At 54.4% G+C, this 22572-nt stretch overlaps 2 protein-coding genes across 6 annotated transcripts in view; one reads left to right on the forward strand and one right to left on the reverse strand.

The window, feature by feature from the left end:
• The first annotated feature begins 496 nt into the window (after window positions 1-496).
• Window positions 497-16900, forward strand: LOC128335472 (tumor necrosis factor ligand superfamily member 10-like). Its single transcript, XM_053273800.1, has 5 exons — window positions 497-953; window positions 7853-7999; window positions 9607-9643; window positions 10320-10430; window positions 12045-16900. The coding sequence occupies exons 1-5, from the start codon at window positions 738-740 to the stop codon at window positions 12482-12484; spliced, it is 951 nt and encodes a 316-aa protein (XP_053129775.1). The 5' UTR covers window positions 497-737; the 3' UTR covers window positions 12485-16900.
• Window positions 15819-22572, reverse strand: part of CLCN5 (chloride voltage-gated channel 5) — a 41422-nt gene continuing 34668 nt past the window's right edge. For 4 of the 5 annotated variants that reach the window (XM_053273795.1, XM_053273794.1, XM_053273796.1 and 1 more), the window contains 6 exons: window positions 21549-21629; window positions 20284-20811; window positions 19384-19570; window positions 17855-18253; window positions 17510-17748; window positions 15819-16225 (listed from right to left, as the gene is read on the reverse strand). In XM_053273795.1, the coding sequence (XP_053129770.1) occupies window positions 16004-16225; window positions 17510-17748; window positions 17855-18253; window positions 19384-19570; window positions 20284-20811; window positions 21549-21629 (1656 nt within the window). In that variant the 3' untranslated portion in view covers window positions 15819-16003. The remainder of the gene's footprint in view (window positions 16226-17509; window positions 17749-17854; window positions 18254-19383; window positions 19571-20283; window positions 20812-21548; window positions 21630-22572) is intronic. The other variant, XM_053273797.1, reaches the window with a different exon arrangement.

A 22572-nucleotide genomic window follows, 5' to 3' on the forward strand; every position in this document is an offset into this window, starting at 1 on the left:
GCGGGGCGGAATAGCCTCTCCGACTTCAGTTGGAATTGTTGGCAACCCTGCTGCGGTTGACTTCTTGTCCTCTGGAACGCATCACGGACACCCTGGTGGCACTACAGTCACACACTAACAACAGCCAGAGGTCACGTGGGGAGGGGATGACGAGCCACCCCCTCCCAGCAAAGTTCGGTTGGGGGCAGAGGACGACTTCAAGAGCTGCCCCCCCACCCCGCCGAAGGTCTCTCGCTCTTTGGCCCTCTCGTAGGACCCATCCAGACGAGCCTCTGCCAAATGGCCCCTTCCCTTGACGAGCCTCTCCCTTTCCAGACGGGCGTCTGCCAAGTGACCCTGCAGGGAGGGCAGTCGAAGAACCCCTTGGAAGCAGGCTGCCCTGCAGGCTGGAGACGGGGGCGTGGGCGCGGGTGTCTCCACCTCCTCCCTCGCCCGTCCATTGGGGCCGGAGCGCCAAGGGGGCGCGTCCCTCCCGCGGAGGGGCGGGCGAGCGGGGTGAGCGAGAGGCGCCTCCCCCTTTCCCCTCCTGGGGCTCCGCGTGGCCGGGCAGCCCCCTTTGTCGACCCGCCTGCCTGGCCCTCCGCCCGCCCCCTCGGGCCACAAGGGCGGGCTTCGCTCTGCTTTGGTCGCCTGTGTTGTTGTTGTTGCTGCTGCTGCTGCAGCCGCCAGGCAGAGCCTCCGCGGTGAGCCCGTCTGCAGGCAGCGCTGGCTCCCTGGCCCGCCCGCCGCCGCCCGCGATGTCGCCCAACCCGCAGCAGCCGTACTTCCGCTCGGACAGCAGCGACTCCGCCGCCCGCATGCTGGCCGGGGCAGAGCCGCCCGAGAAGCGGTGCCGCCGGCCGGCTCAGCGCTGCAGCCCCCTCTGGCTGGCCGTGGCCGCCATGGGCATCGTGGCGCTGCAGATCGCCTCCGCCACCGGCCTCTTCGTCTACTTCTCCATGTCCATCGCCAAGGTGAGCCCCGGCGGGCCGGGCGCCTTGCGGGGAGGCTTGGCGTGGTGCCGTCGCGCGCCTCCCCTCCGCCCGTCCCCAGCCCGGCTGCTGCGCCTGGCCTCCCGCCCCTGTCGCCCCCTCCCCCGCCCGGCCCCCAGCTCTGGATTTCTGAGTGCAACCCGACCCGAGTCGCCTTTTCGACGGGGCCGGCAGCGCCACGGGTTGCCCCCCGGGCTCCCTTCCAAGACAAGTATCTGCCGTGCCTTGCATGGAGCCTTCTTCCTTGCAGGGGGTCGGAAGGAAGCCCCCCCCCCCCCCCGCCGCCGGACCCACAACTTAGGAAGAGCGTTTGGCGGGGGGGGGGGGCGCATCTTTGCTGAAATCCCTCGAGGAAGCCATTAGCCGCCCACAAAGCGCATTTGCTAGCCAGTCTGCTTGCCTGCCCTCGCACACACACTTGGTGTGAGCACCCCGGGGTAACCTGGCTCCTCCTAACGAGCCAGCGGGGCGCCAAACGACGCGCGGCTGCCTCTCGGCTTGGGCAGCCCCCGGTTGCCTGCTTCTCCCATCCCGCCCTGAGCCGCTGCCTGCAGGCTGGTCGTGCATCAGGTAGAGCTGAGCCTGCGCAGTTCTACCTGAAGGACGGCTAGCCTGCAGGCAGCGCGGCTGTCGTGAACGGGGGCGGGATGGGAGAGCGCAGTCGGGCTGCCAGGAACCAGAGAAGTACCGGAGCAACATTCTCAAACTGAAGCTGCAGTCCTGTCTAGGCACGCCTACTCGGGAGTAAGCCCCACCGTGCTCATTAGGCTCAGAATGGCAGCCTCCCTAAACAAGAGGAATATGCGCCTAAATCCGCCTATGAACAGGCAGCTGAAGCTGCTACCTACAGGGTCCAGCCCTTGGTCCAAGATCTAGCTCAAGATTGTTTGCACTGATTGGCAGCAGCTCTCTGAGGTTTGAGGGTAAGTGGGGAGGTGTCTTTCCCAGCCCTACCTGAAGATACCAACCTGGTTTCTGCTACATGCAATGCCTAATGCATTGTCACTGAGCTCTCTCCCCAAACTTGCTCTTGCTAACTATGCAGCAGTTAAAACCAAACCTCATTGGCTTCTCTCTCCCCACCGCCCTGCTTTTCAGCAACACCAGGATTCAGTAGACCACGTAGCTTGCTTATTTTGTCCTTGCTGTAATCAAACATGTTGCTCCAATAATACCCAAACAGGCTGATAAGAGTGTCAGTAGGATTGTGCAGCTTGCTGCATGGGAACTCCAGTGGTCGAACAAGCTGAGATAAGGAGCACCGTGAATTGCAGGCGGCGGTTTATCCTTACAAGGGCCAGGGAGGATGGGATTTTGCCTTCCCTTCAAGAGTGGCCTTGCACAATCGGAAGGGAAGCTGGAGAAGCCTGGCTGAGCCTTCTCTGTGCTGTGGGAGGCAAACCGTCAGGGGTGTAGCTAGGGAAGAAGGGGCCCATGCTCATCCCTCTCTCTGGTGCCCCCCCTCCTCCAGTGAGGGAGATAATGAAGAAAATAGGGCCCTCAGGAGCTGGGGACCATGTTCTTTGAACCCTCTTGCTTAATTATAGCTAAGCCACTGCAAACCTTGCATAGGATCAAAGCAAGAGAGAGACCCCTGGAGAGGAGAGCTGGTCTTGTGGTAGCGAGCATGACTTGTCCCCCTAGCTAAGCAGGGTCCACCCTGGTTGCATATGAATGGGAGACTTGGATGTGTGAGCTCTGTAAAATATTCCCCTCAGGGGATGGAGCCACTCTGGGAAGAGCAGAAGGTTCCAGGTTCTCTCCCTGGCAGCATCTCCAAGATAGGGCTGAGAGAGATTCCTGACTGCAACCATGGAGAAGCCGCTGCCAGTCTGTGAAGACAATATTGAGCTAGATGGACCGATGGTCTGACTCAGTATATGGCAGCTTCCTATGTTCCTAAGTCAGTGGTCTGAAGAGGGGAGCAAGCAAAGCACTCCCGCGGGAGAGGAGTGTGGGCTCCTGGCACCTCTATGGCTGCTGGAGTGGTGGTGGGGGGCGGGGGGCGCTCTCTGAGACTGGCTGTTTGCATTGCCTGGGAGCAAGGGGGGCGGGCTGGTGAAGAGGTTCAGAGCAGGAGAGAGTGAGGAGGATGGAATCCAGGAGGCTGAGGAGAAGGTGGCCTGTGCCCTCTGCGTCTAGCTGGATGTCTGTCCTGCCCAGTCTCTAAGGCACCTCCAGCCTCTAACTCACCTCCAGAGTTAGGTATGCAGCACTTCAAGCATCGGTGAAAAACTGAGCTAAACAAAAACCTGTCCTGCAACCCTTTGCCAACAAATGGCCAGGATTGCCCAAAGGCAGGCCAGGTGAAAAGGTCTTGCAGCACTTCCTAGAGAGAGCCAGGTTTGGGCTGAGCGGCCCCTCCTCCCCGACAAACAATTAGCCCCTACTAACTGAGCAAAGAGGCTAGGGGGAGAGCAGCTGGCCCTGTCCGACCCAGCACGGCATCCCTCTAGTGGCTATTGCTGGTGTCTGCTTTCTGCTTCTTAGTGAGCCCTTTTGGAGCCATATTTTTATTATAATATTATTTTTCTTATTATATATTATTTTTCTGTGTAAGCTGCTTTGAGAACTGTTGTTGAAAAGTGGTATATACATAGCTGCAGTAGCAGTAGTAGCTGCAGTAGGTAAGATGCTGAAGAAGCATCTTCAGAAGCAGGGTCTTGCGTGCTGCCCTTCTGGGCAATGATTAACCAATGCTGGGAAATGCATTTCCTTGTAATGCATTTTCTTGGAACTGTCCCTTGCTACTTTTATGAAACAATCTGCCACTCAACTTTCGGACAGAGAGAGCTGTGCTTGCTTTACGAAGTGCAACTGGACATTGTGTTGTTTGTGAGAGTTGCCGCCTTTTTTTACAGGACAGAGCCTTTGTGCCTTTGACAACAGTGTGGCAGGCAAAAATCAAGAGCTAAAGCTTCCCCCAGTTTGGAGATGCAGTGATTAGAAACACTTCACCTATTTACTTTTGCCAGGCTGCCTGATTGAAAAGCAAGAACTCTAAAGCAAGACTTTTGTGGTGCCAAGTTAATCTTTTTGATGCAAGCCTTGTTAGTGCAGATTCCTCCTTTTTCAAGAAGATCCTTTGATATCAAATATCTGCATTATAATGTTTATAGCAGATTTTCTTAGACAATAAAAGCTGTGCAGAAAAGTGGAAGGGAGCCCACACTTATATTGTTCCGGTTGATCCCTGGAATGAAACAATTCCACGGGGGTCTGTTTTGCATTAGAGGATAAGCCTAGTTAAGATAAATATACGTTCTTGGCAGGCAAAGTCTCCTTATGTAACACATAGAGCCTCTGTCCCTAAAAAGTTGACCCTCTGCTTGAGGCGTGGCTCCATTGCTTTGGTTCCCAAAGGACCAATTTCTGGGGTGGTTGCTTGCTCTGTGGCCCCATAGAGAGAGGACAGAAACCCCATGAGGCCTTGGAAGCTTACACTTCTCATTCAGCAAGGGGTCACAGAAGAAAGGGGGCAGTTTTGCCCAGTGGTTTCTTCACAAGTGCCGAGGCACTGAGCACTCCACAGCATTAGGGGCGTCCTGAAGAATGGACTCCAGTTGACCATCTTTGTGGTAAACAGTCAACCGTTGCTGGCAGCTTCTTCCTTGCTGCTTAAACTCTGCTTATCAGGCAGTGTGACTGATACGTCCAGGTCCTGACGCTCTGGGAGATCATTGGCAAATAGGTGTGTGTTTTGCAGCCAAGGAAGGATGGGTGTGGCCATTTTAGTTACGTTTCCTCGGAGTTTTCAGCAACATCTCGGCTTAGGTTTGGGTTTCATTTTCCTGTCAGTTGCGACATCAAATTTCCAAGTTTGCCTTGAGCAGGCAGGAGGGGGAGGGAAGCCTCCGAAGGGTGGACGGTGCCCACGGAAGGCTGGCAAGGGGCTCCCTGTCCTCGAAAGGCCTGGCCCTCGGAAAAGGAGCACAGGGAGAAGACTAGCAACAGCCCGCCAAGCGACACTCTGCTGGGATGAAGAGCAACTGTCACTCTCCCCTTGCTAAGTAAAAGAGAGTCGCTTTCTGCCCAGTTAGCCGGGATAATCACAGTTGGCTTAGCCTTTGGCCTTTCTGCAGTCCTGTGCACGAGAGCCAGACTTGTGGCTTTTAAAAGCACAAGATTGCTGCTAGGGGGGGAAAGGGGGCAACGCTGAATGTCCAGTCTGGGGGAGAGGAATGAAGTCTCCGCATCAACCACTCCCCTTCGAGACCTGGCCTCTGGCTTCTGTTCTGTCTCCTTCAGCCACACTGCCTTAGGGAGAGCAGAGCTGGTCTTGTGGTCGCAAGCATGACTTGTCCCCTTAGCTAAGCAGGGTCCACCCTGGTTGCATATGAATGGGAGACTTGATGTGTGAGCACTGTGAGATATTCCCCTCAGGGGATGGAGCCTCTCTGGGAAGAGCACCTAGGTTCCAAGTTCCCTCCCTGGCAGCATCTCCAAGATAGGGCTGAAAGGGATTCCTGCCTGCAACTTTGGAGAAGCTGTTGCCAGTCTGTGAAGACAATACTGAGCTAGATGGACCAAGGGTCTCAGTATATGGCAGCTTCCTTCCCTCTACACTTCTGCCCCTGCCAAGTCACTACAAGCATCCTTGGGTTGCATATAGGAGGCCAAAGAGAAAAGCAAGCAGGAGTCTTCTGCAAACATTTAATATGGCCATCTGAGGCTGCCATATACTGAGACCCACCATTGGCTTACTTAGCTCAGGCTTGTCTACCCAGGCTGGCAGCAGCTCTCGGATGCCTCAGGCAGATCAGGGTCTTCCTTATGCGACAAAAGTGGGTTTTATTTTATTTTTTTAAACAGGCAACGCTGGGGCTACTCCCCAAATATTGAAGATAGAAGAGGCTGATGCTGGATAAATGTGGCTGGCCAGAGGCCGCTTGGCAAGAGCTGAACTGGGATCTTTTTGCCTCGTAGTTCAGTTGCTCTGCTACACCAGCTCTCAAAGTGGGCATCCTCCCGGTCCTTGGTTGCTGGTGGTGGAGAGCAACTTTTGTTGGAGAATCGCGTATTTCTTTGGCAAGGTGTGGATCCTGTGTCCTGGTGGGCAGAGTCCCCAAATCTCTCCTGCTGTCTTCTTGTGAGGCTGAGGAAGGCCATCCTTCCAGATGCACGTAGGAGAGAAGCCGGCAGGCAGTTCAGTAGACCAGCGATCCCACTCAGATCGCACTGCCCCTCTCGGATACTTGCTGGGGGACTCCGGGCCAGTCACTGCTCTCTCAGCCTAAACTACTTCATGAACTATTTTCCTACTATGGACTTTACAGCAGGGTTTGAAATTTAGTAAAAAATGCAGGTTGGGTAGATTAACTGTGTTTGTAAGGGTTTAAATTTATGTTTTGAATTATTATTATAGCAAGGGTAAATTTCATAGCTGATGATTCACGAAGAGATGTGTGCGGGAAGTCCACGTTTGTTTATTTGTTAATGATAAATATTACTGTTGTTAAAATCAATAAAAATTGAATTTGAAAAACAAAAACAAAACTACTTCATGGGGTTGTTGTGAGGAGAAATGTCAGTATGTAGCACACCGCTCTGGGCTCCTTGGAGGAAGAGCAGGATATGAATGTAAAAAATAAAACAACATAAAAATAATGCAGTTTGCTGACCCAGCATCTCTTAAGCTGCTGGGGTGTGTGTGTGTGTGTGCGTGTGTATACTGCTGCGTGCGTGCTTTCTGTTTACAGCCAGTGCTCATTTTACAACACCTGACCCAGTTCCTTGGTGATCACTGAAGCTGTGGGCTTGATGCCCAGTTTTATTAACCAGAATGAATCACTCTCTGGGCATCTGGCTTGGCACTCCAAAGCTTCTTCCCCTTGGCTGCCGCCTTCTTCATTTGCGTGGCAAAAACAGACCCTCTCCCCTCAGGAGCTGCCTCCTGCGGCATGCACAGAGGAAGGGGTGGCAAGCAGTAGCAGCTCATCCTAATGAGCCAGGGTGTGTGTGTGTGTGGGTGTGTGTGTGCGCCCCAAAGGAGGCACAGCTGCCTCTGATTCCCAGCAGCAGCTTCGATTGCTCTTCTCTCTCCGGCCCCACCTGAGAACTGTGCAGCTCTACCTGGTGAATGACAGCCTGCAGACAGCGCAGTTCTTGCATGGGGTGGGGGAGAGAGGAGCAAGCCAAAGCTGCCTTGTTTGGTGGCCCCCCTGGCTTATTAGGACGAGCCGCTTCTGGGGGGCAAGTTCCCGGAAGGATTGTGTGGGGAGGACCTTGAGGGAAGAGAAGCTCCAGACTCTTCTTGGGGAAGGGCAGTGTGGGGAGAGAGGAGCGGGGGAAGGGGTCGCAGGCAGCGCTTGGCTGACCTCACGGCGGTCAGGCCAAAAAAAAAGCCGCAGCTGCTGCGGTCTGTTCAGAGTCCGGTTTGTTTCCTTTGGGCTGTCGGTCTTGGCAGGGCTGGCAGTCGAATGTGCGTGGACAGTATGCACAGTGTCTTGGCCTGCAGGGAGCAGGAAACCGGGAGGAGGAAGCGGTGCTATTCCCACACGCAGCGGGCGCAGCAGGCAGTAGTCCTCCCTGCGTGTACATTGCCGCCTACGGAAACTGCACACCCCAGAAAGGACGACCACAGAGGAGTTTCTTCCCATGCAAGGCAGCAGCCCTTTCTCAGGCACACAGCACACCTGCCCCCCACGAACTGGGCTCAAGGCCCCTTTCTAAAAGTGATGCCTGCCTTTTGGGGGGCGGTGTGTGTGGCAACCGTCCCTGTTCAGGCCCAGCACAGCATCCCTCCCAGTGCCACCCCCCCCGTATTTTATAGAATGTGAGCCTTTCTAAGGACCGAGGGCTGTCTTTTTCTCTCTGTACTTTCCTGTTGAAAAGCAGTCTGTACATAATGAGGCCCCTGCTGCCCCTCTCTCCTGTCTCAGCTCAAATCCCAGGCCCAGGGCAGCTCCGAGGACCTGAGATGCCTCCTGCTCCTCAACAGACTGCAGGAACTCACGGACCTCGAGGAGTTGATGGGCAACCAGGCGTGCCTCAAGCTGGCCGGAAACATCAAGGACTACGTGGCCATGGTGAGCTCAGGCGGGCAGCGGGAGGGGGAACAGGGCCCAAAGATTGCCTTCGTTGCCCCCCCCCTGCTGTTGGTGGCTTGGCATCAGCATCCTCCCACTTGCTTTCTGGAGAGGGAAAACTCTGACTCGGCAGCGCTGGAGAGGCCAGCCAGGCCAGACTCATGCAGGGCTGCTACCCCAGATGTCACTATAACCATCACCTGCCTGTACCGGGGGGCAGGGGAGTGTATTTCATGCTCACTGATGGTCCCAGGAAGCAAGGTGGGTCTGTCACCCTCATAAATACAGGCACACATCTTCATACCTGTGAGAGTTTATTCCCTTTTAAAGTAACTTGAGTGGAAGTGACCAGACCAGAGGTGTGGGCTTTTGGGGAAGGTTTTGAATTAGAAAGCTTTTCCATGGAAATTTTCCCCTCATTTGTGTGAAATTTGCTTCCCCCCCCACCAAACCTATACAAATTTTCCTGCTGCTCTAGATTTTGATCTGATTTCACATGTTATTTGACACATTTATACAGCAAAAACACAACAACCCTCACCTCTACCATATTGGTTTCCCATATTGTATCTCAAAAGTTTTTCAAGGAGCCAGGTAATTGAACTGAAGTATTTGAGAGGGGAAGGTGAATCAAGATGTGTCACGTGCTGTAATTGTTATACTGAAACAAATTCAAAGCCATCTGTCGAAGTAACCTTTCTTTATTCAAACATACTCAAAAGGGGCTGTAAAACGTATGCTCACACACTTCCTAGATATACTCACCTGAGAAACCTGAATTGCAACTTTGAAATGCCTGAACTTGCATATATTATATTGGCACCCAATTGTTGTTACTGATGAAACAATTATGAAACAGTGCTGGACATCGGGACTAGCATTGTGGGTTCCAGACCACCGCTGTGCTCAAGTGTGGGAAAGAGAGAAGCCCACCGTATGATATCAAACTATACCCCTCAGGCAGGAGTGGCTGGTCCTAATGAACCTGGGGAGTGCCAAAGGAGGCAGGTTGGGTTGCTCCTCTCTCTCCCATGCTGCCTGCAGGTTGGCCATTCATCAGGTAGAGCTTCATAGTTGGCTGTGCAGCTCTACCTGATGAATGGCCAGTCTGCAGGCAGCATGGGAGGGAGAGGAGCAATCTGAGGTGTCTCCTTTGGCACTTCTCTGGCTCAATAGGACCAGCTGCTACTGTCCTTAGGGTCATGTAAGCCGTTTTTGGAAGGGCGACAGAGAAATCAAATAAATAATGTGACAGCGCACCAGTGGTCTGCAACTCCCACTGCTGCACATGCGCAATGCTGGTCCTGACATCAGCCAATGACATGTCAGAAGTGAAAGAATTTCCACTAGAAAAACAGAGTACAGGGGAAACGTCCACCCCACATCTCTGGGCCAGACACTCCAGATGTAGTGGTGAAAGCCTCATTCCCCTAACCTACACAGATCCTGTTCCAGAGAGTTGGGCTTTTGAGGCTGTGCACCAGTGCAAGAGGGCCCTGGTCGGCTGAGGAGCACAACCGTGGTGCTTGCTGGCCGGCTGGGGATTGCGAGAAACCGAGGGGGAGGCCACGTGAATGACTGCTCTCTCTCGCTCTCTCTTTTTGCAGGTGACGGAGAATGTTATTCGGCAGAGCGTCGAGAGCGGTGAGTCTGAAACATGAGGGCTCCATGCATTTGGGGACAGGATAATACATCCCTGTGTAAACTAAAGGGAGCATGCTCGAGCAGAACGGCCTGTTTCTCCAAAACGGAGACTGCCTGGCCAGGGTTTCCCAGAATGCAGCAGCTCAGGGGAAGGTGCTGCTCTCCACGTGGCCATGCCAAGGGCCTTTTTCTGACTGGCACATTTCACGCTCTGGCACGGGCTGGTAAACACGGGAGCCAGCACTGCTCAGCAAGTACCTTCCCATCCAAATGACAGTGCGGCAGAATATGGGTTCCCTTGAGAGAGAGCTGAGTTGTTCCTTTGGGCGGGGTGGGGGGTATGGGAGTTGAAGTCCAACAGCATCTGGGGACCCAAGTCTGAGCACCCCACCCCCTGCCAAAAGGAACAACTGGACTCTGTCTCAAGGAAAGCACAGTCTGGCCACAGCACTTGGGGAGTTTTGGCTACTGAGCAGAAGCTGCAACTTAACAGCCCTTTCCCTGCAGGACTTGCAGCCCAAACCCCTAATAGAGACAGTGGGGTGAAATCTCAGCAGCCAGAGGGTGACAAGGGAAGGCCTGTCTTCAATACCCTGGACAGCTCCCAGTCCTCCCTGCCCCAAAGGCCACCTGCCCCCCACAGGCTGACCGGGCTGTCTCCTTTCCTTTGCTGCAGAGGCCTCCAGGAAGCACACCAACTCCTCCGCTGAGCGGCTGGTGAGCAGCCAGTCCAAAGACAAGCCTTCGGCTCACCTCACCCTCTGGGGACAGAGGTCATCGCGGACAGGTGAGCCTGGCCCTAGGAACCTCCTCGTGGCCTGGTGGAAGTCCCACCTGAAGAGGGGTGGTATGCATACAAGTGCTACCTCTTGAGAGGTTGGTGATCTCCTTGGCTTGAGGGAGATCTTCAGGCTGTCCAAAAAGAGCTATTGCAGCGCCCCCACCTGGAGACACTAGAGGTCATCTGGATTTAGCCACATGGGCATTTAACAGCTGATGGATCCCTTTGCTCTGCTGCTCCCCCCACCCGTGGCCACCAGAGGCAGCATAGGACCACCTGCCAATATGCTGGAGGAGGTGGCCATCTCCTGCTGCTCATCATCAGAGGCCTTGGCATGAACTGCAGGGCTGCCTTCTGCCCAGCATTGTCTTCCAACGGCTCCGGGCAAGAGACTTTCCCCAGGGGCTGACCTCCTACATGCAAAGCAGAGGCTCCACCCCCAAGCAATAGCTCCTCCCCTGTGCACCAGGGGAGGAGAACTGGCCTTGCAGTAGCAAGCATGAGTTGTCCCCTTTGCTAAATAGGGTCTGCTCTGGTTTGCATTTGAATGAGAGACTACATGTGAGCACTGTAAGAGATTCCCCTTAGGGGGATGGGGCCGCTCTGGGAAGAGCACCTGCATGCAAAAGGTTCTGAGATCCCTCCCTGACATCTTCAAGATAGGGCCAAGACCAGTGTTCCCTCTAAGAGGGATTCCCAGATGTTGTTGACTCCCCTTAGGGGATGGATCCACTCTGGGAAGAGCAGAAGGATCCACTCTGGGAAGAGCAGAAGGTTTCAAGTTCCCTCCCTGGCAGCATCTCCAAGATCGGGCTGAGAGAGTTTCCTGCCTGCAGCCTTGGAGAAGCCACTGCCAGTCTGGGAAGACAATACTGAGCTAGATAGACTGATGGTCTGACTCAGTATATGGCAGCTTCCTATGTTCCTATGACTCCCAGCATCCCCAACTACAATCGTCTTTGCTTAAGGATTATGGGAGTTGTAGTCAACAACATCTGGGAATCCCTCTTAGAGGGAACACTGGCCGAGACTCCTGCCTGCAACCTTGGAGAAGCTACTGCCAGTCTGTGTAGACAATCCTGAGCTAGATGGACCAGTATTTTGACTCGGTAGAAGGCAGCTTCCTATGTCCCACCTAGATAGCAATCTGGTTAAAAATCCACAAATTTGTCAAGATGCAGCATCATAGCCACTGCCAAAGTTGGTGGCACTGGAGGGCTGGTCTGGACCAGGGATTCTCAAACTTGGGTCCTCAGGTGTTATTGGACTTCAACTCCCATAATCCCCAGCCTCAGTGGCCTTTGGTTGGGGATTATGGGAGCTGAAGTCCAATAACACCTGAGGACCCAAGTTTGAGAATCACTGGTCGGAGAGGAGGGCATGTTCTCCATGTTGCTGATTCCCATGCAGGCTGCCAGAGCAGATCCCCCCCGAACTCTTCCCTGGGTGCCTCCGTTCACCAGAGATGGTTCTGGCGAGACCTCTGGGCAGCCCTCCCAACAGCTTCACTGCCCCATCATCCTCGCAGCGCCCTTTGCACAAGCCCAGCCCCCTCGGCAGCTGGGGGGCCTCCTCCCTGCTCAGCCTCTCTGCCACACCTTCCTTGCCTTTCTCCTCCAGGAAGCCCGGGAGCCTCTGGGGAGCTCCAGCAGTCCTGCAAGTACCCCCTTCTCCACTGGGCCAACCGGACCATCCACACGCACCTCCAGCACATCAGCTACCAGGAGGGCAAGCTGCACATCGTCCGGGCAGGCAAGTACTACATCTATGCCCAGATCTACTTCCGCTACCCCACCGAGGCCAGTGACGCCCAGGCCTTGCGCCACCCGCTGGTACAGTGCATCAACCTCCAGAGCTCTCCCGGGCAAGCCATCCTGTTGCTGAAAGGCGTGGGCACCAAGTGCTGGATGCAGAATGCCACCTACGGGCTCCACGCCCTTTACCAAGGGGGCGTCTTTGACCTCAAGGCAGGCGACCAGCTCTTCGTCTCCGTCTCCTCGCTGGACATTGACAACAGTGAGTCGGGCAGTTACTTTGGAGCCTTCTACCTTGGTGCATGAAGCGAGGGGGACACTTTCCGCAGCTGCCGCCTGCAGGGAGACCCCAGACGCAACATTGGGGTGGGTTTCGGTTAGCCAGTGACTCCTTGGACTCCTGATTCCGACTTCCAGCTGGCAGGCTGTGCTGTTTTGCGGCAACACCCCAGACCTCCTAGGTCTGTTGCTGGGGGGGATGCTCAGAAGCTGCATCAACATTCTTTGCCAGTGGCCACCCTAAAGACTGTTCCCCAAAGGCAAGAGCCGGAATTAGAGGCCTTTGGGGGCTAAAGCTCTCCAGCCAGAAGAATATGCTGTGGAAGAAACTCCAGGATGGACGGCAAGCATCTCCTCTTTTGTGGACACCGCTAGACTTCAGAGATGAGCTTCCTTTTGTCATCTGTTGCCCCAGGGGGGATATAGCAGGTAGGAATCTGCAATTGGGTAGCAGGATTAGGGTACTCATCAGGCCTCCAACAGGCACACAGGTGGAGAAACAAGCCTTTGGCACTGTTAAGTTCAGGCTAGCGCCTGGTGTGGGCCTGGGGAGAGCAGCATCGAAGAGCTTTCAGGGGATCGGGGCCCCCGACTGCCTCACTAACCCAGGTGTTCCCCCAGGTGGAAGAAGTCAGTCTGTTCCTGCAGGTTCGGCTGCTTTGGGGTTCTTCACTTGCCGACCTTCTCTGCCCTCTTGACTCGCATTGTATTGGAGCGAGTCACGGAGTCAGGATTCACAGCTAGCAGCCTTGCCAGGAATGTAGGCCAGTGTGTCACTCCTGCGGCCATCCCAGAGTGCGCAGAGCGGGGAGCCCCAGGTGCCCACTGACTTGCTCTCCCCGTAGCGTCTGGGCTCAGGTGCACACAGAGAAATCCTCCATATGTCACCCAGGGTGTGCCACTGAGGGGAGTGTCCAGTTTGCTCCAATCACCTAGGCCGAAACTGCTGTGGCTGGATGACCTGGGCGGGTGGGGAGGATGGCGAAGAAGCCCAGAGCCTGGCCTCAAAGCCTTTTCCAGTGACCAGACGTTGGAGGGGGCAGAAGTCGCCCTGGCAGCTGAAGTGCCTGGGAAGCGGAGTGGCTGGCTGGCTTTGCCTTCTTCCTGGGAACTTCGCACCAGCACCCAAAAGATGGAATTCTGGGCATTTAAAAGATGGAAGATGCAGGTGTCCACATCATCAGGAGCTCTGATTTTGACGGGGTAAAGACTCACAGCTCCTAAATGCCATGAGCTCAGGAGTCTGGACAGGCCGAGGCACAAGAGCAAATCGGGTTTTGCAGGAATGTGAGAAATGCCAGCCAACATTTCCTCCTCTCGGGTGCAGGAAGTGAATCAAAGACGACACCCGTCATCCCTGTGCCTGGCTGTCTGTTCAGAGGCAAACGTTGCCCAAGAGAACTTAGTCCTGAGCAAGATCAACCTGCAGTGCCAAGAGGACGCACCCCATCTTGAGGGCAAGCGGTGCAGAGCACCTTTCTGCCCTCTTTCCGTCCCGTCAGGCCCTCTGCTTTGGCTCTGCAGTCCCAAACCCATCACCTCGCGGGTGGAAAGAGCCACCTGTCAGGCCTTCTGCCGTCTCCCCTCGCTCTAGCAAGGAGGAAGCTCCCAGCTGTCCTTACCCACAGGAGTGCAACTCTGCCTCCTCCCTCAATTGAACTATTTGCAGCGGAGGACAGAAAGAGCACACAACCAGCTCTGTCTTTTCCTTCCCGGCAGTTGGGGTTCCAGAGTGGGACCCAGCAGGCAGGAATCGGGGGACAGTGAGCCCCTGGAATAGGTGCTGGGTTGCCACCCTTGTGTAGTGGCTCTGCTCTTGTGCCTTAAACGGCTGCTGGCATGCAGAAATCAAAGCAGCTGCAGCTTCTTTCCCCCTCACCACTTCCAAAGACACGTCTCCCCCAAGGAGGATCCGGGGTCGGGGGAGAGACAGCAACCCTCACTTCCCTCTTGTGTGCTTGGCCTTATTCATGATCTAAACTCAGTTTGCATCAGAACAAACGTGAGCCCCCTTGTGCTGTGATTTCGGCTTAACCACTGCCGCCCCCACCATTTCAGTCTGCTTGACTGCAGCAGTGGATGCAACTCTACTGGGTAAATGGCACCTAGCTGCAGGCACGCTCAGCATTCCACCCTGAGCCTGTTAAAGCTGCCTTAGGCAGAATATCCTGCACACTCTGAAAGCCACGGTTGCCTCTTCAGTCTTTCCTTCAACCAAGGGCACACACCCAGCCTCCCCAGCAGCTTGCTCGCGGGGTGAACCGCAGCTTGGACATTTTTCCTAGGAGTTGGTGCGTGAACTTGCCTTCCTGGCATTCCAGCCCATGGCTCTGCTTTGCGTGTTGCAGCTGGGCCCAGGCTGAAGCAGAAGCCCTGGAGCGGTCGATTCTGCCCGAGGGGGGGCTCGCCTTCCCGATAGCCAGTTACCTTGGGCTAGGAGTTAGGGGATCTGCCTTCCCCCAGAAACGTGGGCCAGAAGGAGGAAGCTATAATCTCAACAGAGAACGGAAACCAGGCTCCAACCTAGCTGCCTGTTTCAAGACAGCACCGGGCCAGGAACCAGGAACAGGACAGGACACTCAAGAGTGAAAGCAGACATGAAGATGGAGGGTTAGCGATGCCAGCCAAGCTGTCTGGCAGTTGATTTGCTTTGCACAGGGAGACGAGCAACACTGCAGACAACACCAAGATAGCAAAGCTTCAGAGAGAGTCAGTTTTTCAGATTTATCTGCACCCACTCGGGAAAATGTATGAAAGCAGGCAGAGCAGTGGGAACCTGGGAATGGCAGGGCTGTGGGTGTCAGCAGTGTGTGTGCTTGGAGGTTGCCCCAGGAAGAATCTCAGGAAGTCAAGCACACTGAAAGATTTCCGGGCATGAACTGAGCCAGCTCACACGCTTGGGGTGGAGGGCGCAACCAAGAGGAATAATGGAGACATCCACTTTGGGAGAGCAACTGTAGCCTAAACAACTTCTGGCTAAATGACTTTTAGGAATAGCCACATCTGTCAGTCCTCTTGGGTAGAGCTGGGTAGGCAAACCCTGGGGGCGCATTCACTGTAATTCACAAGAAAACTGCTTATCCATTTCAGGGCAGGAGTTCAAGAGAATCGTGGAGAAAGGGTTTTTGCTCCTTAACTTGCATTAAAATGAGATTCTCTTGGCAGAGGGACTCTGAACAAAGATTTTGAGACTCAGTCGAGCAAATTGATTTCTGCAGCGGTGGGGGGCGGGGTTGGAGGCGTCCCTCAGCCTGGTATGCAAAGTCTCACCCACCCACCACCATGGTTTCTGCAGTTTGAGAGAGGGTCATCTCCCCACACCCCACCACTTCCCTCCCCCCCAAAACTTGTTAGAGAAGAATTAAATTAAATAAAGCAGGAGGTTTATTCGGTTCTCAATGTTTCTTTTACTCCCTCAAGGACTTTCCTTTCCCAATGCCACTTCAAAGAGGATTATATCATAAAGTCTTTTCTCCTAAGATTAAATTTCCACAGATTATATAGTGCAATTGGTTATCTTGTAGAAAAAATAAAACATGATTATCGTTAGCTCCATACAGGAAAAAAAAACTCTGAAGACAGCTCCGGGTTCTCAGTGAAAACGAGAAGCAACACTTTAGGAGTCCGTAGAATAAAGTTCCTTGGCAGGAGGGATGAGAAGCACCCCTCCCCCATGTTCAATTGAACAAAATGGAGTTTGGATCCTGGTTTGCCATCTGTGCGATGTGCTTTAATACGTCCTTTTTGGTAATGATCCCCAGAAGCTTCCTGAAAAAAGAGGGCCCCCCCACGTCACAGAAGGGGTTAGTACAGGAGAATGCCCTCCCCACAACACCTTTGCCTCTCCCCTGATGCCAACCCAAAGGCTTCCGACTCCAAAGAGACTTAGACTCAAGTGTCCACGAACAGTGGCACCCCATTCATACTTATTTCTGTCAACAAAATGGCAGAAAAAGGATCCATGCAAGAGTTCAGCAAAGTAGCCGAACAGCAGACCTCTCCATACTGAAACCAAACCAGCTAGAGCACCCCGACTCTTGGCTACAGCCCCTCCCACAGAACTGCAGCTCCCAGGGTTCTTCAGTGGGGACTGACATCAGTTCAAGAGGTCCAGACACTCTTTTCATTTGTAGCAAAGATGAAAGCCACAAGAAATCAAAGACTAATTCTGCCTTAGCCTGGGCCTTTGTAGACAAGAGTGGACTTCATGAGCTGTTACGTTGAGTTAGCCTCAAGGTGTCACAGATCTCTTTGCCTTTTTTCGCTCAGTTAAGGAAATGGCACTTTAAAAACACACACACACACTCTCTCTCTCTCTCTCTCTCTCTAGCTGAGCATTCTTGCTCATGGTAATTCTGCTGCCAGTGTTTTGGTACATTTCATTTTTTTGTGTGTGATTTGTATATACAATAAATTTTTTCTTCTTCTTTGTCATTTATCCAATATGCCTCTCCTTCTTGGTGTCTTTTTTCCCAGACAGACAGGACACGCTTAAAGCGCCCCTAAGCCCACGTGGCCAGCCAAGGCAGAAGCCACTCTTGCGCCAAGCAGGCAGGGTCCTCGGCCACCAAGCTGCTCCTCATGCTTGCTGGGAATGTCAGCCGTGCCGCTTGTGCCCTGCTGCTTGGGGAAGAGGGAGTCACTGACAGGCGCATGGTGTCTTCTGTGCTGCTGCCACACCTGTTTCCGGCAGGTGCCCCGGGGCAGGGAGGAGTTTTTGTCCTATTTTAGGGAAGGTGGAGTACTTTGTGGGCAGAAGAGTGGCACTCAAAGGGCAGCTAGTGCAACAACACATTTAAGCTATTTGTGAGAAACCAAGAAGGTGCTTGATAGGTAAGAACTTCAGAAGAACAGGCCTGCTTCTGGAGCAGAGCTGGCCCATCCAGTCCAGCACCCTGTTTCTCCCCACAGGGGTCCAGCAGAAGCCCACACGCAGCCCTTCCCTGATGTGACCATTCCCTTCCCTACCCCCTGCAGCTGGCATTAAGGGACAGACTGCCTTACTTTTATCTTCCCCCTGCACTCCCCCTCCCCCTTGTGTGGTCTTCTCACCCGTTGTGCGTAACCAGGCACTGGCGAAGCCCAAGTTTGCGGAAAATGTCCACCACAATCTCCATGGGCGTTTGATCCGTCACAGTGAAAGGACTGAGGTCCAGGATGCTCCGGAGTTTGAGTGCAGATGGGGAACTGGGAGGCAGCGGTGGGGAGTGGTCGGTGAAATAAATAATGGAGCTGCTCACAATTCCATCTTGCTTCTTCCGGGCATTTTCTTGGGGAAGAAAAATTGGGAGCTATTGGGAAGCGAATGCCACAAGGAGATCACTCCCTCACTCACTCACTCACTCACCCGCCTGGGTACATCCCCAGAGCGCATGGCTACTGCCACTGCTCACTCACCGATGGAGATGATGAGGTCTCGCCGGAGGACGAACCCGACAAGACGCTGGGACTCCCTGGACACCACAACTGGGTAGCCGCTGTAGGTAGTCTCGTTGATAATGGCCTCCACATCCTCAACCGTCATGCTGTCCTGTGTGAGGACTGTCAAGGGGGGGTCGCTGCGCCGCGGCCTCATGACGTCCATGGCCAGCGTCTTGTGCGAAAACTCCTCCTTGGCCTCCAGGAAAGGGTATCCATTCAGGCGGATGTGGGCATCATAGATGCCCTCCCGGCCAATGGCGTCTGCTACCCACTTGCTGGTCATGGCAGCAGCCATCAGGGGCACGATGTACTCCAGCCCCCCCGTGAGTTCAAACATGATGACCACGAGAGATACGGTCATGCGAGTCACGCCTCCTGCAAGACAGACAACTTGCCCGTGAGGAAGACCTCACCCCTCTGACACGCAGACTCCCGTCTGTACATCAAGTACGTAGAATACAGACTGTGCCCCACTTCACCCCAGAAGTCAAAGAAAGAGCGAGCTTCTAGTTTTTGTGGCCACAGAAGAAAGCCTAGGAACACAGGCAGGGGCAACTGCAAGCTCGAGGCAGCACATGGGGGCGTTAGGAGGAGGAGGCCTCCAGTGGCCATAGCAATCTTTCCTTAATCCTAAGGCACTCTGGGCATATAGGAAGCTGCCTTATTCCAAGTCAGACCATGGACCAGGGTCCATCTAGCTCAGTATTGTCTACACTGACCGGCAGCGACTTCTCCAAGGTTTCAGACAGGAGTCTCTCCCAGCCCTGCTTGGAGATACTGCCAGGGATTGGACATGGGACCTTCTGCATGCAAAGCAGATGCTCTACCACTGAGCTACAGCCTCATCCCTGGCAGCCCAAAGAAAGCAAATGGTTTTTTTATACTGAGCATCCTTTCCTTAAGGCAGGGCTTACCAAACGTGGGTTCCACATGTTGTGGAACTACAGCTCCCATCATTCCCAGCCACAACAGCCAGAGGCCATTATTTTCTTATTGGCTACTAGTCTTGATGGCTGCAGGCTACCATAGGCCATTGGAACAGCCTGCTGGGACTGACACAGAGTCCATCAGGCTCCTGTTTCCAGCCAGATGCCTCCTGGAAGCCTACAATCAAGGCATCAACCTGTCTCAAACATCTGATATCAGAGTGTACTGCCTTGGGGCCTGGAGGTTCTATTCAAGTGTCCTGCCCAATATTTATTAGCGCATTTCTTTACCACCCCATATACACATCTTTGAGTGGGTTACAGTTTCAAACATACAAACCATTAAAACAATGGATAAATTAAAACAGTTCAAAATATAAATAAAAATAAACTTAAAACTCGTGAACCAAAAGCCTGATTCAACAGGTATGTTTCCAGATTTTTCTTAAGAATGTCCAGAGATGGGGAGGCTCTGAAAGTCATCAACAGGCATTGGCCATTAATAGCCATCGACAGACCCATCCTCTGGGAACATGGGCGCTTACATCTATGCAAGGAAACTTGCTTGCCGCCACTCACCTAGGCAGGCTGCAGCCCCGACCATTGCATAGAGGCCGGGAGTGATGCAGTCGGCCCCTGGGCTGCACCAGTGCTTGAAAATACCCCATTCAGTGTGGTGGAAAGCTAGCTGCTCCATCCCTACCCCCAGCAGCCGGCCGACGATGGCCCCAACAGCCATGCTAGGAATGAAGAGTCCTGAAGGCACCTGCAAGGGAAACAAGGTCGTAGCCGCAGGCACAGGGGCGCCCTCTGCCCTGCCCCCCAGCCCCAGGAAAGCAGGCTTTCTGCTGCAGCAGCTGAGCACAGAACCTGCAGGAAGAGCAGCTCTGGAGGAAAGCAGACCCTGAGCCCATGCCCCCCGAGTTGCACCAACAGCACTGCAGAGGGGGAGACTGCGGCCATTGAGCCACACCCCATCTCTAAAATTCTGGGGCCTGGGGAAAGGGATGCTCATATTAGTGCAAGAAATGGGGCCCATTCTGCATGCAGATGGTCACATGGCAGCAAAATGCAGGCATGTCCCACCCCCATGAAGGATTTGTGCGTTGTCCGTGCAGGACGACTTGGAGCAGCCTGGCTTTTGGTCTCCTCATCCTTTCGCTCCCACCTACCTACCTACCTTCTCTTTCCCTCTCCTACTCCTCTCTGGTGCTCTTGTAGCCTGCAGACCCAAACTTGCATCCTTCACTCTCCAAACGCGGCTCCCAACACCCACCTGGCTCCTCCTTGGTGCATCTAAATGCCGGACACACGTTCCCCTCCGTCCAAACCCAACTGGACCTTTCCCACCCCACTTCCCTTCTGTGCTTCCTCCCATTTAGACTGCAAGCATGAGGGCAAAGCTGCCTTCTTGGACCGTGCATGTCCAGTGTGTGTAGATGCTGCACATAACGTGGCGATTCAAGCTCCCCATCTCACCTTCATGCCAAACGTGAATATCGTGATGAAGACTTTCAGGAGGAGGGCCAGGGCCAGCTTCCACATGGCCTTGTAGACTCCTGGGCCCGCAGCCTTGGTGCTGTTGGGATTGCTGGCGTTGTAGTAGTCGCAGAGCTCGGAGGAGTCCAGAATGCTGCAGTCATTGAAGAGCTCAGAGATGAGCTCGCTGGTGCTCATGCGGGTGTACTCGTTGGGGAAGGCCAGGACGGCTGTGATGGCCGTCACCACCAGCACCTCCACCACGGGGTACTTGCCCAGCTTGGTGGTCTTGCGCCTCCGGCACCAGGCGATATTGCTGCGAATGAAGAAGGCCCCCCAGAGGCCCCCGAAGATGCCCAAGAGGATGAAGGGCACCAGCTCCAGCAGATGCCACTGGGTGTGGAACTCCACGTAGAAGAGGACCAGGCGGCTGTTCCCAAAGGGGTTGATGGAGCGCAAAGTGAAGGCCGCCACCAGTGCGGCAAAGAAGGAGCGCCACAAAGTCTTGAGGGGGAAGTAGTAGCTGACCTGTGGAGGGACAGAGAGAGGGGAAGGCTCAGCCCCGCAGGCAGAGGCCAGCGTGTGTCCCTTGGCCCACAACGGCTTATGCCCTCAGTAAAGTGGGGTGTGAAGTCACAGTCTGTTTCTTGCTTTTCAGCCTGAGAGGGAGGAAGAAGCATGCACCAAGGCTCCTTCAGTTATGTCCCTGCCCAGCGGAAGAGCCACACCTTGCACAGGGCTTTGTGTATTTATTTACTCCATTTTCACCCTGGTTTTCTACACCAATTATGCAACACCACACAAATGCAATGAGTAAGAGGCACATGAGCGGGTACGTCAGCCCCAACCCAGAGGGCTGCTTGTGCTCTAGGATGTGCACAGGAGGCCCAGGGGCCGGTGACTCCATCCACAGACGGAAGGCACACGGGGCAAGCAGAGCTGCTCCAGACACCAGAGACCATGCAGTAGGCATCGCTCAGGCAGAAGCTACACAGGCTGCGCCTGGGTGAGAAGTCCCAGGATGGGACAGAGCATGATGATGACTGCATTCACAGATGTATGCAGCACCACCTGTGCACATGGTACTCTACAACAGAGGATCCTTGCCTTAGGTGGCTCACAGTCTAGAAATGGACACAAGGGGAGGCAGCGGTCAAAGTGGGGGGATATGCAAGGATTCCATCTGCATGCACTTAAACTTTGCTGCAGTAGCAGATTAACTGACTAAGCAAGCAGGTCAAGGGCAAATCCAGGGCTTACGTTACCTCTTCTAGACTGAAAAGGACACCACCGATGGGAGCACCAAATGCCACTGACACGCCAGCCGCTGCAGCAGCCGATAATACCTAGGAGGAGGAGAGTAGCAGAGTCCATCAGCCCCAGTGGAATAGCTGACCCTCCTGAAGACACTCCTAATTTAGAAGCTGCCCAGGGCCCCCAAACCTGTCACCCCCGTTACAGCTTGCTCTTGCAACCAACCGATTCCTTTCGTCCCTAGTCGCCAGCTGCATGAATGGAAGTGTAGGGAACCGGGGTCCCCAGATGTTGCTGGACTTCAACTCCCTTCATCCCCAGCCACCAGGCCACATGGCTACCATGGAGCATGCGGGGGATGACTGTCCTCAGGCTGCCGCCCTGAGCACTTCTGGGGGCCACCAGAGGCTTGCCCCCCTGCTCCCACCAGCAGCTCCAGGAGCCACCAAAGGCTCTCACATCGCCCCTGCTCACTCCCTCCAGGGCCGCTGGACCCATCTGTCCGCTCTCCCCATGGCCCATGCTCCATGGTAGCCACGTGGCCCCTCTGCTGCTCCCAGTTGAGGCTTTGTTCCAGCGCGGACTGCATGCTTCTTTCCCTGCCTCACTGGGAGCAAAGGAAGATGCACCCAAACAGCGCTTGAACCATGTGCTGAACGGGAGCAGCAGAAAAGCCGTGCAACCCATCTTGCATATAGTGGCCATGCCTCCTGTGTATGATGTCATGCAGGGGAGTGGTCAGCACGCACCAACCTGCTTGCACAAGAGAAACAACTGGAAGAAGGGAGCTACCAGCAAGAGCTTGTCCTGCGGCCACGGGTGAGCTCCCTACGCCTCTCAATGGCCATTAGGACTGGGAAAGATGGAAGTTGTAGTTCAAAAGCATCTGGGGACCCGAGTCTGGGACCCCTGAGTTAACCTACTGATGATGGGCAAGCCAAGTTATTAAATTGCTTTCAAGGCCTCAGAAGCACAAGCCATGGACTCCTCACCCTGGCCCTCCAGGACTCAAGAGCGCCTTGGGCAGCCCCCAGG

Source organism: Hemicordylus capensis, chromosome 11 (genome assembly GCF_027244095.1).
Source record: "Hemicordylus capensis ecotype Gifberg chromosome 11, rHemCap1.1.pri, whole genome shotgun sequence".
Taxonomy (NCBI): domain Eukaryota; kingdom Metazoa; phylum Chordata; class Lepidosauria; order Squamata; family Cordylidae; genus Hemicordylus; species Hemicordylus capensis.

Coding starts and splice junctions, on each gene's coding strand:
- LOC128335472 (XM_053273800.1), top strand. CDS start 738: ATGTCGCCCAACCCGCAGCAGCCGTACTTCCGCTCGGACAGCAGCGAC. Junction 9,644..10,319: donor TCGGCAGAGCGTCGAGAGCG/GTGAGTCTGAAA, acceptor CCTTTGCTGCAG/AGGCCTCCAGGAAGCACACC. Junction 10,431..12,044: donor ACAGAGGTCATCGCGGACAG/GTGAGCCTGGCC, acceptor TTTCTCCTCCAG/GAAGCCCGGGAGCCTCTGGG.